At 45.0% G+C, this 13,865-nt stretch overlaps 1 protein-coding gene across 1 annotated transcript; it reads right to left on the bottom strand.

The window, feature by feature from the left end:
* Positions 1-5,012: 5,012 nt before the first annotated feature.
* LOC144500849 (prolactin-releasing peptide receptor-like) lies at positions 5,013-6,080 on the bottom strand. The gene has a single exon (XM_078224324.1). The coding sequence runs from the start codon at positions 6,078-6,080 to the stop codon at positions 5,013-5,015; it is 1,068 nt and encodes a 355-aa protein (XP_078080450.1).
* Between the last annotated feature and the right edge of the window lie 7,785 nt (positions 6,081-13,865).

Raw genomic sequence — 13,865 nt, 5'->3', positions numbered from 1 at the left:
AGTAAAAGTCAAAAAGAGTGAAATCTTGTCCTGTAATCTCTTCATGGCTTGGGCAGGGGGGGTGGGGGCTGGTGGTAGGAGTGGTCGCTCAGTAAATTTGTTCATTTTGCTTGATAGGTCCCCACGAGGAGAGAAACAATAGAAAGATGACTGAGCCTTTAGGGTCAGTTTTCATTGTTTACATTTTGTGGAGACATTGGGCGGGATTTTATGGCTAATCCCGAAACTGTAAAATCCCGCCCGAGGTCCATGGACCTTTCCATGATGCGTCCCTCACCCGCTCCGATTCCCGTGGTGGGCAGGGCAGTAAAATTCCAGCCATTATGTATAACTCATCATCAACTATGAGATTACAGAACAGGTCACCAGTTGCACTGTTCAAGCAATTTGCTGAATGCTGAAGTTTTTTTGGAATGATAATATCATGACACTTGAAAAATTGTAACCCAGAAAGGAGCTATTCTGACTAATTCTCAACAATTTTTAATCAGAATCCGGTGTCTAACTAAATAAAACCCCAATCCCCCTAAAATGGTGAAAGGTGTGAGTAATGTAAATGAACCTAATTTATTTTAAATTCTGATCATACATTTTGCAACCAGTCATGCCCACTTATGGGATATAAAGCAAATGTAAACATCTAGAAAAATAAATAGAGGTCTGTTACGTCAAATTTCTATCCATTTATCCAGTCCAGATTTCTGGTTGTACTTTGTATTGTAGCCAGAAATGACCATCAGATTTAGGCCTAATATTAATATAATTATGTACAATGGCATTGCCTGTGATTTTTCCAGGCAGTTATGTCAATACAGAGCTCAGCCATCAACCAGTCCACATGATGGCCTAGTGGTATTATCACAAGACTATCAATCCAGAAACTCAGCTAATGTTCTGGGGACCCGGGTTCGAATCCCTCCACGGCAGATGCTGGATTTTGAATGCAATAAAACAAAATCCGGAATTAAGAATCCACTGATGACCGTGAAACCATTGTCGATTGTTGGAGAAAACCCATTTGGTTCACTAACGTCCTTTAGGGAAAGAAATCTGCCGTCCTTACCTGGTCCAGAGCCACAGCAATGTGGTTGACTCTTAACCACCCTCCAAGGGCAACTAGGGATGGGCAATAAATGCTGGGCAGCCAACGATGCCCACGTCCCATGAATGAATAAGAAAAAAAATAAAATGGTGTGCAGCATCTGACAGTATGAAATACTTGAAAGATCAGCATTTATATGGCACATTTCACAACCATGGGATATCACAGAGCATTTTACAGCCAATTAAGTATTTTTGAAGTTAATCACCAGTGTAATGCAGGAAATGCAGCAGCCAATTTGTGCACAGCAAGCTCTCACTCACAGAAATGCAATAAACACCAGAGAAATCAACATCACTCAAATAACAGATCATTGATAAATATTGGCTCGGACACTTTAAGATAATTCCACTGGAGACCTTCAAAATTACATCTTTCACATCCACCTGAGAACAGAGCAGTTTAACATCTCATCGGGGAGGTAGTACCTCTGGCAGTACAGCCCTCCCTCAGTACTGCGCTGGAGTATCAGCTTAGAGTTTTGTGCTCAAGTCCTGAAGTGGGACTTGGGCTACCAACTTCTTGACTTGGAGGTGAGTGTGCTACCAGCTGGGCCATGGCTGTCTTTAAAAATGTTACTGGCATTTTGAAGCTACCTCTGATGTATTTCCTTTCTCACTGGGCAGTCCAATAAGAACCATTTTCTGGTGAGCACCCAGTGAAATCTTAGGAAAACTTGCGTACACTACGAAAATGAAATGAAATGAGGTCTGCATTATTGGTTGGGCAAATATCAAAAGCATATTGTTAAAGAGCAGCTGATTGAAAAATCTACCGTATTGGTCTGGAAGAAATATAAAACTGTCACACCTTAAGAAAAAATACATGTTACATGATGTGAGATCGAGCATATTAATGTAAGCAACATTACTGGATAGCCCATTTTCTCACAGATTGGTGATTTTTATGTTTAACTTGTAAGCAATCAGGAAGGTGTATCCTTCTGGCCAAAGGAAAACCATTTAATTCCAGAAGATAATAATCAAATGGAATGAAAACAGATTGACAAAACACAGGGACATGGGGGGAACACGTAACAAGAAATAAAATTATTCTGGCTGCAATCCTCCCAGTAAGGAGTCTAACAACACCAGGTTAAAGTCCAACAGGTTTATTTGGTAGCAAACGCCACTAGCTTTCGGGGCGCTGATTAGCTGTAAAGACTCGCATTCCAATCATTATTCATTATTCTGTAAATTGAGTTTGTGTCTTTATATGCCCTGTTTGTGAACAGAAACAGTCCAAAGATGTGCGGGTTAGGTTGATTGGCTATGCTAAAATTGTCCCTTAGTGTCCTGGGATGCGTAGATTAGAGGGATTAGCGGGTAAAATATGCAGGGATATGGGGGTAGGGCCTGGGTGGGATTATGGTCGGTGCAGACTCGATGGGCCGAATGGCCTATTTCTGTACTGTAGGGTTTCTATGATCTATGATCTTCTAAGAACTCCCACTCACCTGACGAGGGAGCAGCGCTCCGAAAGCTAGTGGCGTTTGCTACCAAATAAACCTGCTGGACTTTAACCTGGTGTTATGAGACTCCTTACTGCGTTTACCCCAGTCCAAAGCCGGCATCTCCACAGCAATCCTCCCAGTCAGGGATTTATAGGAAAGTAAATCTCTCTGGCTAGCTGGTGGGAACAAGGCGCTGTCTCAGTACACTCCATTTGAGGTCTGCTTAGATTGATGTTCTATTTAGTTTACAGATAAAACTAATCTTTAATGTTGCTGTCGGTATTGCAGCTTGTGTCACAAAGCAGGTTTAGGCACAGTGTCAATTATACTGCGGGAGGAAAGCGAGGCAGACAGATTGCATTTGTTTCACCCACCAGACTTTATTCAATGTGGCAGGAACCGTCCTGGTCGATTCGATCACGCTCTTTTAAAACGAGCTGGTGGGGCAGTAAGGTCGACGGGTGAATCCACCCACGGGTAGTCAAGGATGTCCGAGAGAAGCTTTCCATCACATTTTAATAATACCGTGATTCAGAATAAAATTCTCATCGGCTTAATTTGCGTGACAGATAAGGCACGGTGTTGTAGAGACAACAGGGCAAGCTAATGGACTGAGTGAATTAATACCTGTTCTCCTACAATTGCTTCTGTGCACAATTAACCTTGTTTCAACCAGGGAATGTTATTTATTGACAATGTAGAGCCAACATTAAAAGCAGCGTTCATCTCCTTCACTCTGACTCCTGTGGTGCAGCCGGCTCACTGAGAAAGTAAGAAATAATGTCATCGCCCAGCAGTTAATTGTGGAGATTTATATTCATTAACACACTGCTTTTTAGTGTTTCACCACAGCTTATGATTTTTATATAATTATAATTTTCATTTGTAGACAACTTTCTGCATGCATTTGCTTTCATGAGTTTAGAACATGTATCAAAAGAGTTTGTTCATTTTACATTTCATGAACATTTCACGGCAAATGCAGGATATTCGAGATTTATACTGTACCTCGCCACTCCAACAAAAAATTTATAAAGTGTTGTATGAAGGGGGCATGAGGGAGAATTCCTGGATTCCGAAGAGGGAAGACCTCTTGCTCTCATAACCCTTGGAAAAAAATCAGGACTAATCTCCTTCCAATAGACGCTCTGACTCCTCTGCTCTTAGAATTGTAGACTGGTTACAGCAAAGAAGGAGGCCATTTGCTCCATCTTGTCTGTACTGGCTCTTTGCGAGAGCAACTCGGCTAGTCCCACTCCCTTACCTTTTTGATCTGCAAATCTTCTCTCCACAAATAATTATCCAATTCCCTCGCGAATGAATCTGTTTCCACCACCCTCTCAGGCAGTGCATTCCAGATCCTAACACTCACTGTGTAAAAAAAAATTCACAAAATCACAGAATACTACAATGCAGAAGAGGCCCTTCAGCCCATCGAGTCCACACTGCGCATGAAAGGCCCTGACCTGCCTACCTAATCCCACTTGCCAGCACTTGGCCCATAGCCTTGAATGTTATGGTGTGCCAAGTACTCATCCAGGTACTTTTGAAAGGATGTGAGGCATCCCTCCTGCACCACCCTCCCAGGTAGTGCATTCCAGACCATCACCACCCTCTGGGTAAAACCATTTTTCCTCAAATCCCCCCTAAACCTCCGACCCCTCACTTTTAACTTGTGTCCCCTCGTAACCGACCCTTCACCTAAGGGGAACAGCTGTTTCTTCATGTCTCTGTTGGTTCTTTTGCCAATCACCTTAAATCAGAATCCTCCACCTCATGACTCTTTCGCCAGTGGGTGCAGTTTCTCCCTATTGACTGTGTCTATTACCCTCATGGTTTTGAGGGAAGAGTTACCTCTATCACCTCTTCCCTCAACCTTCTCATTAAGAAGAAGAACTGTAGCTTCTCCAATCTTTCCATGTGGCTGAAGTCCCTCCTCCCTGGGACCATTCTATCAAACCTTTTCTCTAATGCCTTCTAACAGTGCAGTATTTTATAAACATTCAGCAAAGTTTCCTTGCTTTTGTACTCTCCGTCCCTATTTATCAAGCTCAGGATTGTGCTGCATTCACTGCTTCGCAACCTGTCATTCCCACTTTCACTGCAGTGTTTCACGAAGGAGCAGCACTCCGAAAGCTCATGATACCAAATTAACCTGTTGGACTTTAACCTGGTGTCATGAGACTTCTTACTGTGCCCACCCCAGTCCAACGCTGGCATCTCCACATCATGTCTTTCAAGAAGGCGGCTCACACCACCTTCTGAAGGGCACCTAGGAATGGGCAATAAACGCTGGCCTAGCCAGCAATGCCCACATCCCAGAAATGGATTTAAAATAAAACATACCCCCCCCCTTCCCCAGGTCTTTTCCCCAGTCTATGATTACATGGTATACAAGTCTTGTTTGTTTCCAGACAGGAGTTGGAGACAGTCTTTGCCGCGAAGCTTTGTTTCCTTTTACAAGACCACGCTGGTCATGACACAGTGAGCACTGGGGACCACCTTCTGGTTCCGCCAGGTGAACATCTTCTTGAGTTCCCCTCTGAAGCTGTCGTGGAGCCAGGCATAAATGAATGCATTGTAACAGGTGGAACTCATGGCGAACCAGTGGCACAGCAGCTGGATCAGGTTGAAGTACTGCTTGTCGATCAGGTCAATGTCAATGTCCTTGATCACGTTGAAGAGGTGCAGAGGGAGCCAGCAGAGGCCAAAGACGGCCACCACCAACACCAGGAGGCGGAAGGTCTTCCTGCGCCTGGCCCGGTCCCACTCTGCCTGGGTTTGGGTGATGTTGCCGGGCACCACGCGGTTCTTCAGCTTGACCGAGATGCGCAGGTAGGACAGCGAGATGACCGAGAAGGGCAGCACGTAGGTGACCACCAGGGTGCTGTAGGCATAGACCAACCTGGGCTTCTCCATGCCAGTCCAGAACTCCTCACAGATGGTCAAGTCCTGGTGGAAGAACTCCACATGGTAGGTATGCACCAGGGCCGGGGCTGCCAGCAGACATGCCAAGAGCCAGATGGCAGCAAGCAGGTAGGCACAGGTAGGGATGGTGAGCCTGCGCTTGAGAGGGTGCACGGTGGCATAGTAGCGATCCACGGCGATGACCGTTAGGGTGAAGACAGACACAAACACTGTGACAGGCTGCATGAGGAACACAAAGTAACACATGAACCTGCCATAGATCCATCCCCTGGGCTCAAAGACATAAGCCAGGGTGAAGGGGACACAGGTAGCACACATCAGCATGTCTGAGAAAGCCAGGTTACCCAAGAGGAAGTTGGTGATATTGTGCATTTTCTTGGTCTTACAGATCACGTAGATTAACAAGTAGTTGCCAAAGATGCCGATGAAGACCACCAGCGCGTAGCAGGGGATGACCAGAGGCTTGAAGGACTGGATAAGCTGAATGCCCTGAAACTGAGAGGAGAGATTGCCCAATTCTTCCAGCGAGCTGTCTTTAGCGCTCAGGTTCTCCCAGTTGCTGCCCCAGTTTTGCCATCCTGCTGTTTTCTGTTCCATGGCTTTTCTTGGCGAGTTTCACTCCCCCCAAAGTGTCCACGATTGCCGGAGTCTGGAACCGTCTACTGGAACAAGAAGGAGCAAGAGCCGCTTCAATCCAATGAACGAGTCAAATAAAAGCAACTCCCCTCCCTCAATGAGCTTCACCCCCTCCTCTCCTACACCACAGCTATTGCCGAAAACTGGAGTTACTCGTTGCAACTGCGAATTCTTTACATTAAGCACGGCTTGAATAAATAATGCAATCTCTCTCTTTCTCTCTATATCATAATTTGCCCCTAAGTTACAATGTTTGCCACGGGAGAGACGATCAACTTTGTCTATTTCTTTTAACGATTTGTAAATTACTCCTCAATCTCACACATACACACTCCCCTTGTAAATTACTTACGATTTTCTCTCCACACACTGGACATAAGTGAATCCACGAATTTCTTATTCCTTTTGTCTTGCTGCCCTCTGTGTGTGTAAAAAAAAATCAGCTGGAGTATACTGGGGCACCGAGAGAGAGGAAGAGAGAGGGTCTCCCAGTCCTAGCACCTAGCTCACTCTCTGCCTTTCTCGGTTCCTGTGAATAGTTGAGGCTGGAACGTAAGAAACGTCTGGTGAGAAATGCACTGCTTGACGTTACCAAGACATCAGCGGTCTGTCGGGTCATTGTGTGTGTGTCTTTCATTATTTAGCTTAGTCCTGTTTTCACCCTTTACCTCGGGTCTCCTTGTGCGCACAGTCAGCCTCTACCCCCTCCTCTCCTGGACAATTTGCAAATATGTTTTATCTTCTGACTTATTGATTTCGAACTAACTGCCCTTCCCAGTCTTCCACAACACCAAGTTTATTGCTTAAAGGTGCTACAATTTAAAACAAATCAATGGAAGTCGCTGTCACTTCAAAAAAAAGCTACGTGCAAATCAACAGTAAAATAAGAAGTCTCACAACACCAGGTTAAAGTCCAACAGGTTTATTTGGAATCATGAGCTTTCAGAACTCTGCTCCTTCATCAGGTAAATGGATTTGATTTGATTTATTATTGTTACATATATTAACATACAGTGAAAAGTGTTGTTTCTTGCGCACTATACAGACAAAGCATACCGTTCAAAGAGAAAGAAAGGAGAGAGTGCAGAATGTAGTGTTACAGTCATAGCTAGGATGTAGAAAAAGATCAACTTAATGCAAGGTAAGTCCATTCAAAAGTCTGGCAGCAGTAGGGAAGAAGCTGTTCTTGAGTCGGTTGGTACATGACCTCAGACTTTTGTATCTTTTTCCCAAAGGAAGAAGGTGGAAGAGAGAATGTCCGGGGTGCGTGGGGTCCTTAATTATGCTGGCTGCTTTGCCAAGGCAGCTGGAAGTGTAGACAGAGGGCCCGATTTTACCAAAACTTCTCGCCCGTTTTCGGGTGCAAAATCACGGTAAAGTTGGGCGTCGGGCACCATGATCTGCACCCGATTCCGAGCAGATCGCGGCTTTACCGACACCCGATTCGGGCATGGGTCCAGCCTGCGCCCGAATCGGGCGGCCCGATGATTTAAAAGCATTAACATGCATTTAAATCGACTTTATGAACTGCACGCCCAACCCCACCACCAAATCCCACTTTACCGTCTTCTGGTCCATTCCGAATCCACGCTTTTAGCGACCTGCAGAATAAAAGTCCGAAGCGGATTTCTATTCTGCAGGGGAACCTCCGAAGCTCTCGCTGCCCTTGTGAAGTCACCATCCTCCTCGACCATCCTTTGCGGACCCCCCCCCCCCCCCCCGCTAACCACCCCGGCAGACCTACCCCCCCCCGGATCAGCTCCCCTTGGGAGGCAGGCCCCCCCGGTAGACCCCCCGCCCCGGGATCAGACCCCCCTGGGAGGCAGGCCCCTCTCGGCAGAGCACACCCCAAGGCTACCTCGATCGCTGGTGTCCCTCCACCATCCTTCCGTTAGCAAGATAAGCTGTATGTTCCTCAGCTAGATCCACTTTGGTCAACTCAAAGATGGTCCTTCTGCCTTGTGGGGCCATCTGGCTCACCAAGTCAGTTACAATACTGCGTTCAGCATCTACTGAACCATCTTGGATACAAAGGTTAATGAATGGTACTGGTCGATCTTCCTGGTGTTATCAGCACTGTAACATCAGGAATGGCTGCCGATACCAAGGATATAATTTTTAGCATAAGCAAGGCTCACATGCAGAACCCTAATGCCATTATCCTTTGTATCCAAGATGGTTCAGTAGATGCTGAATGCAGTATTGTAACTGACTTGGTGAGCCAGATGGACCCGTCACACCCCCTCTCCTCCTCCCACCCAACCCCACCCCCCAGAAGGTGACCTGGGTCCCGCCCCCTCCTCCTCCCATCCCCCTCCCCCCTCCCCCCCCCCGAGGGTGATCTGGGTCCCACCCCGTCTCCTCCTCCCCCCCCCACCCCCCAAGATGATCTGTGTCAGAGAGCCGCTCTCTCTGCTTTTTTCTCCCCGCCCGGGCACGCTGCTTCGGATTTTTTTCGAAGTGCGCATGCGCAGTTCAGAGCTCCGATCGTTCCGGCAGCGCTAAGCCCCGCCCACAGCACGAATCGGACCGGAGCCGGAAAAACGTGTATGGGCGCGCTGGAAAGAGGATTCCAGGCTCGGATCTATTTGACACCCAGATTCGGCACTTAGACTCAAAATGGTAAAATCAGGCCCAGAGTCAATGGATGGGAGGCTGGTTTGCGTGATGGATTGAGCTACATTCACGACCTTTTGTCTTGGGAGAGGTAGGTTTCACAAACGCCACTCACCTGATGAAGGAGCAGTGCTCCAAAAGCTCGTGATTCCAAATTAACCTGTTGGATTTTAACCTGGTGTTGTGAGACTTCTTACTGTGCCCACCCCAGTCCAACGCCGGTGTCTCCACACAACAGTAAACTAGGAATATATCAATTAGGAGCAGAAATAAGGCCACTTTGGGGAGGCAGTAGCATAGTGTATTGTCGCTGGACTAGTAATCCAGAGACCCAGTGTAATACTCTGGGGACCTGGGTTTGAATCCCACCATGACAGATGGTGAAATTTGAATTCAATAAAAATCTGGAATTAAAAGCTAATTAAATTAAATTAAAGTAAATTGAATGACCACACAACCCTCTGTTTCACTAATGTCCTTTAGGGAAGGAAATCTGCCATTCTTACCTGGTCTGGCCGACATGTGATTCCAGAGCCACAGCAATGTGGTTGACTCTTAACTACCCTCTGAGATGGGCAATAAGTGCTGTCCCAGCCAGCAACGCCCACACCCCATGAATGAATTTTAAAAATTTGGTCTCTCATGCCTGCTCTGCCATTCAAGAAGATCATGGCTGATCTAATTGTGACATCAACTCCACATTCCTGCCTCCCCTGATAACCTTTCACCCTCTTGTTAATCAATAATCTATCTAGCTCTCAAAGTCTCTGCTTCCACTTCTTTTTGAAGAAGAGAGTTCCAAAGATTCACAATCCTCTGAAAGTCAAAATTCTCCTCATCTCCTCGAGTCCTTACTTTAAACGGTGACCTCAAGTTTTAGATTCTTCCATAAGAGGAAAGGTCCTTTGAAAATCGCTCCCAAGCAAGTATGGGTTTAGAGAATGGCCATTGAAAACAAGAGCAGAGCCTATTAGGAATGTTTCATATATTAGAGTCATTGAAGAAAAACATGGAAAGAATCAATAAGGACACCAGATTATTAGAAATAAGGGCTGCAGATAAATGGGAACATCACCACCTGCAAGTTCCCCTCCAAGCCAATCACCATCCTGACTTGGAAATATATCGCCATTCCTTCGCAGTCGCTGGGTCAAAATCCTGGAATTCCCTCCCGAACGGCATTGTGGGTCAACCCACAGAGCATAGACTGCAGCGATTCAAGAAGGCAGCTCACCACCACCTTTTATTGATGCATGATAAAAAGCATTCTTTTTGGTTGTATCACAGCTTGGTATGGCTCCTGCTCTGCCCAAGACCACAAGGAACTACAAAAGGTCATGAATATAGCCCAATCCATCACGCAAACCAGCCTCCCATCCAGTGACTCTGTCTACACTTCCCGCTGCCTCGGCAAAGCAGCCAGCATAATTAAGGACCCCACGCACCCCGGACATTCTCTCTTCCACCTTCTTCCTTCGGGAAAAAGATACAAAAGTCTGAGGTCACGTACCAACCAACTCAAGAACAGCTTCTTCCCTGCTGCTGTCAGACTTTTGAATGGACTTACCTTGCATTAAGTTGATCTTTCTCTACACCCTAGCTATGACTGCAACACTACATTCTGCACTCTCTCCTTTCTTTCTCTATGAACAGTATGGTTTGTCTGTATAGCACGCAAGAAACAATACTTTTCACTGTATGTTAATACATGTGACAATAATAAATCAAATCAAATCAAATCAAATCAAACCTTCTCAAGGGCAACTCGGGATGGGCAATAAATACTGGCCAGCCAGCGATGCCAATGTCCCATGAGTGAAAAAAATAAGGGCAGCAGTAAGCCATTCCCCCACCCACCATCAGAATTCTCCACTTTTCATTATGATCACGGTTGACCTGACCTAGGCCTCAACTCCACTTTCCTACCTGTTCCCCATTATCTTTAACTCTCCTATAGTTCAAACCCCTGCCTACCTCGGCCTTGACTATATTCAATGACACAACCTCCACGGCTCTCTGGGGTAAAGAATTCTCACGGTTAACAACACTCTGAACGGAGAAATTCCTCCTCACTGTCATCTGTGATTCCTTTTCATGAGCTACGCTGCCGAGTTCTAAATTCCTCTACAAGAGGAAACATCCTCTCAGCACCTACCCAGAGAAGCTCCTTTAGTGTTATTGTTTCAATAAGGTCGCTTTTTAATGTTGTGAACTCCAGTCAAAGTAAGGCCCAACCTGATCAACCCATCCTTAATCCCTAATGAACTCCTGCCTCGTTAACCCTGGTGAGATTCAGAGAGAGCAAGAAAAAGACCCACACACCAGCAGATAGACCCACACACTGGCAGATAGACCCACACACTGGCAGATAGACCCACACACTGGCAGATAAACATACACACTGGCAGATAGACCCACACACTGGCAGATAGACCCACACACTGGCAGATAAACATACAAACTGGTAGATAAACCAACACACTGGCAGATAAGCCCACACATTGGCAGATAAACATAAACAATGGCAGATAAACATACACACTGGCAGATAAACATGCACACTGGCAGATAAGCCCACACACTGGCAGATAAACATACACACTGGCAGATAAGCCCACACACTGGCAGATAAACTCACACACTGGCAGATAAACTCACACACTGGCAGATAGACCCACACACTGGCAGATAAACTCACACACTGGCAGATAGACCCACACACTGGCAGATAAACATACAAACTGGTAGATAAACCAACACACTGGCAGATAAGCCCACACATTGGCAGATAAACATAAACAATGGCAGATAAACATACACACTGGCAGATAAACATGCACATTGGCAGATAAACCCACACACTGGCAGATAAAGATAGATTTCAGGACTAAATCTTCGATGAGCTGCCACATTGCATATGATAATCACTAACCCACCAAGATTCCCTGGGCATCTCGAAATGTGAACCAGTTAGATTATTTTTTCCCACCTTTGCAGGTTAACTTCCTCATGATAATCTGGGACACAATTAACTGACATTTATAAAGGTATGGGCTAATAAATGCAGAGAAAGAAGGAGAATCCACACCATGAATTTTCCCATCGAATTCCCTGAATGAGGGACGTTTGTTGACCTTGTTAAAGTAAGGATTTTGTTTTCGCAGATTGCAAAATTTTTGAAATGTACAATTAATATTGATTTATTTTCTGTTACATATGCATGCTTGTTTCTCAGATGTAATGCGAGGCAGTTAGGACAAAAGTGGATAAAGATTTTACATTAAAATATTGACCCGGCCAATGTTAATGTTAAATAAAAGCAAATGACTGCAGATGCTGGAATCTGAAACAAAAACAGAAAATGCTGGAAAATCTCAGCAAGTCTAACAGCATCTGTGGAGAGAGAATAGAGCCAATGTTTCAAGTCTAGATTATGCTTCATCAGAACAATGTTAATGTTGCTTCGGTTCAGCATTTTGTGTGAACTGTGAGATGTTTGTTTCTGGTTTGATATTCCAACACTGCCAGCAGGAGGTCATTTCAGAACATGATATATATCCATTGTGATTAATGATGAAACAGAACAATTCATTGAAAATGATAATCTGCTGCAGGTCACTGGAACTGAGGAATTTTGAGGTGATTGGTTTGGAACATATTCCTGCTGATATATTCTGTGTCTAAAATGAGCTTTCCACATCTTTTGTGCACCTTTAGGTGCTTTATCCAGGAGCCTATTGTTTTAGTTGCGCACGTGATTTGTTATAAAGATCAAAAGTAATGATGGAATTTATTTTCCATTATTGTTGCTTCTGTTTGGTGACTTTAGTAGGCGATGATTAAGGTAGCGATTCCTTTGTAACTATGTGAGGCAGGGAAATACCAATTGTTTCAACTTATAGGCATTAGATGAAGTGGAAATGGTTGACAGCTTCAAGCTTCTAGATGTCCAGATCACCAACGAGCTGGTCCCTCCATGCCGATGCTATAGTTAAGAAAGCCTAGCAGTGCCTCTACTTTCTCAGGAGGTTAAAGAAATTGGGCATGTCTGCTATGACTCTCACCAACTTTTACAGATGCACCGTAGAAAGCATCCTTTCCAGATGGCAACTAGAGGTGAGAGGGGAGAGATACAAAAGTGTCCAGAGGGGCAATTTTTTCACAGAGGCTAGTGAGTGTCTGGAACAAGCTGCCAGAGGTAATAGTAGAGACGGGTACAATTTTGTCTTTTAAAGAGCATTTAGATAGTTATATGGGTACAATGGGTAAAGAGGGATATGGGCCAAATGCGGGCAATTGGGATTTGTTCAGGAGTTTTTAAAAAAAAGGGCAGCATGGACAAGTTGGGCCGAAGGGCCTGTTTCCATGCTGTAAACCTCTATGACTCTATGTATCACAGCTTGGTATGGCTCCTGCTCTGGCCAAGACCACAAGAAACTACACAATGAACGAAGCCCAGGCCATCACTCAAACCAGCCTCCCATCCATTGACTCTGTCTACACTTCCAACTGCCTCAGAAAAGCAGCCAGCATAATCAAGGACCCCACGCACCCCGGACATTCTCTCTTCCACCTTCTTCCATTGGAAAAAACATACAAAAGTCTGAGGTCACGTTCCAACCAACTCAACAACAGCTTCTTCCCTGCTGCCATCAGACTTTTAAAAGGACATACCTTATATGAAGTTGATCTTTCTCCACGCTCTAGCTACGACTGTAACACTATATTCTGCACCCTCTCCCCTCCTTCTCCCCTATGTACTCTATGAATGGTATGCTTTGTCTGTATAGCGCACAAAAAACAATACTTTTCACTGCATCCCAATGCATGTGACAGTAATAAATCAAATCAAAATTATATATGTCAAAGGCACAGGGTTACCATTATTACAATATTATTTATAAAACTCTGGTTAAGCCTTTCTTAAATTATTGTGTTCCATTCCAGGAAGCATACTTTAAAAAGGATATCCAGGCTTTGCAGAGGGTCTGAAGAGATTTATTGATACTGGGGAACTCCAATGATATTGTGAGACTGGTGAAGCTGGGGATGTTGTCTTGTGAGTACAAAGGGGTTGTGGGGGATTTGACGGAGCTGTTCAAGATTATAAACCGTTTTGATAGAGTAACT

Source organism: Mustelus asterias, chromosome 11, assembly GCF_964213995.1.
Source record: "Mustelus asterias chromosome 11, sMusAst1.hap1.1, whole genome shotgun sequence".
NCBI lineage: Eukaryota > Metazoa > Chordata > Chondrichthyes > Carcharhiniformes > Triakidae > Mustelus > Mustelus asterias.
Note: the sequence above shows the minus strand (reverse complement) of the source record. Positions and strands in the feature narration are given on the sequence as shown.

Bases quoted from the DNA above. Each gene is read 5' to 3' on its own strand.
- LOC144500849 (XM_078224324.1), bottom strand. From the start codon at position 6,080: ATGGAACAGAAAACAGCAGGATGGCAAAACTGGGGCAGCAACTGGGAG.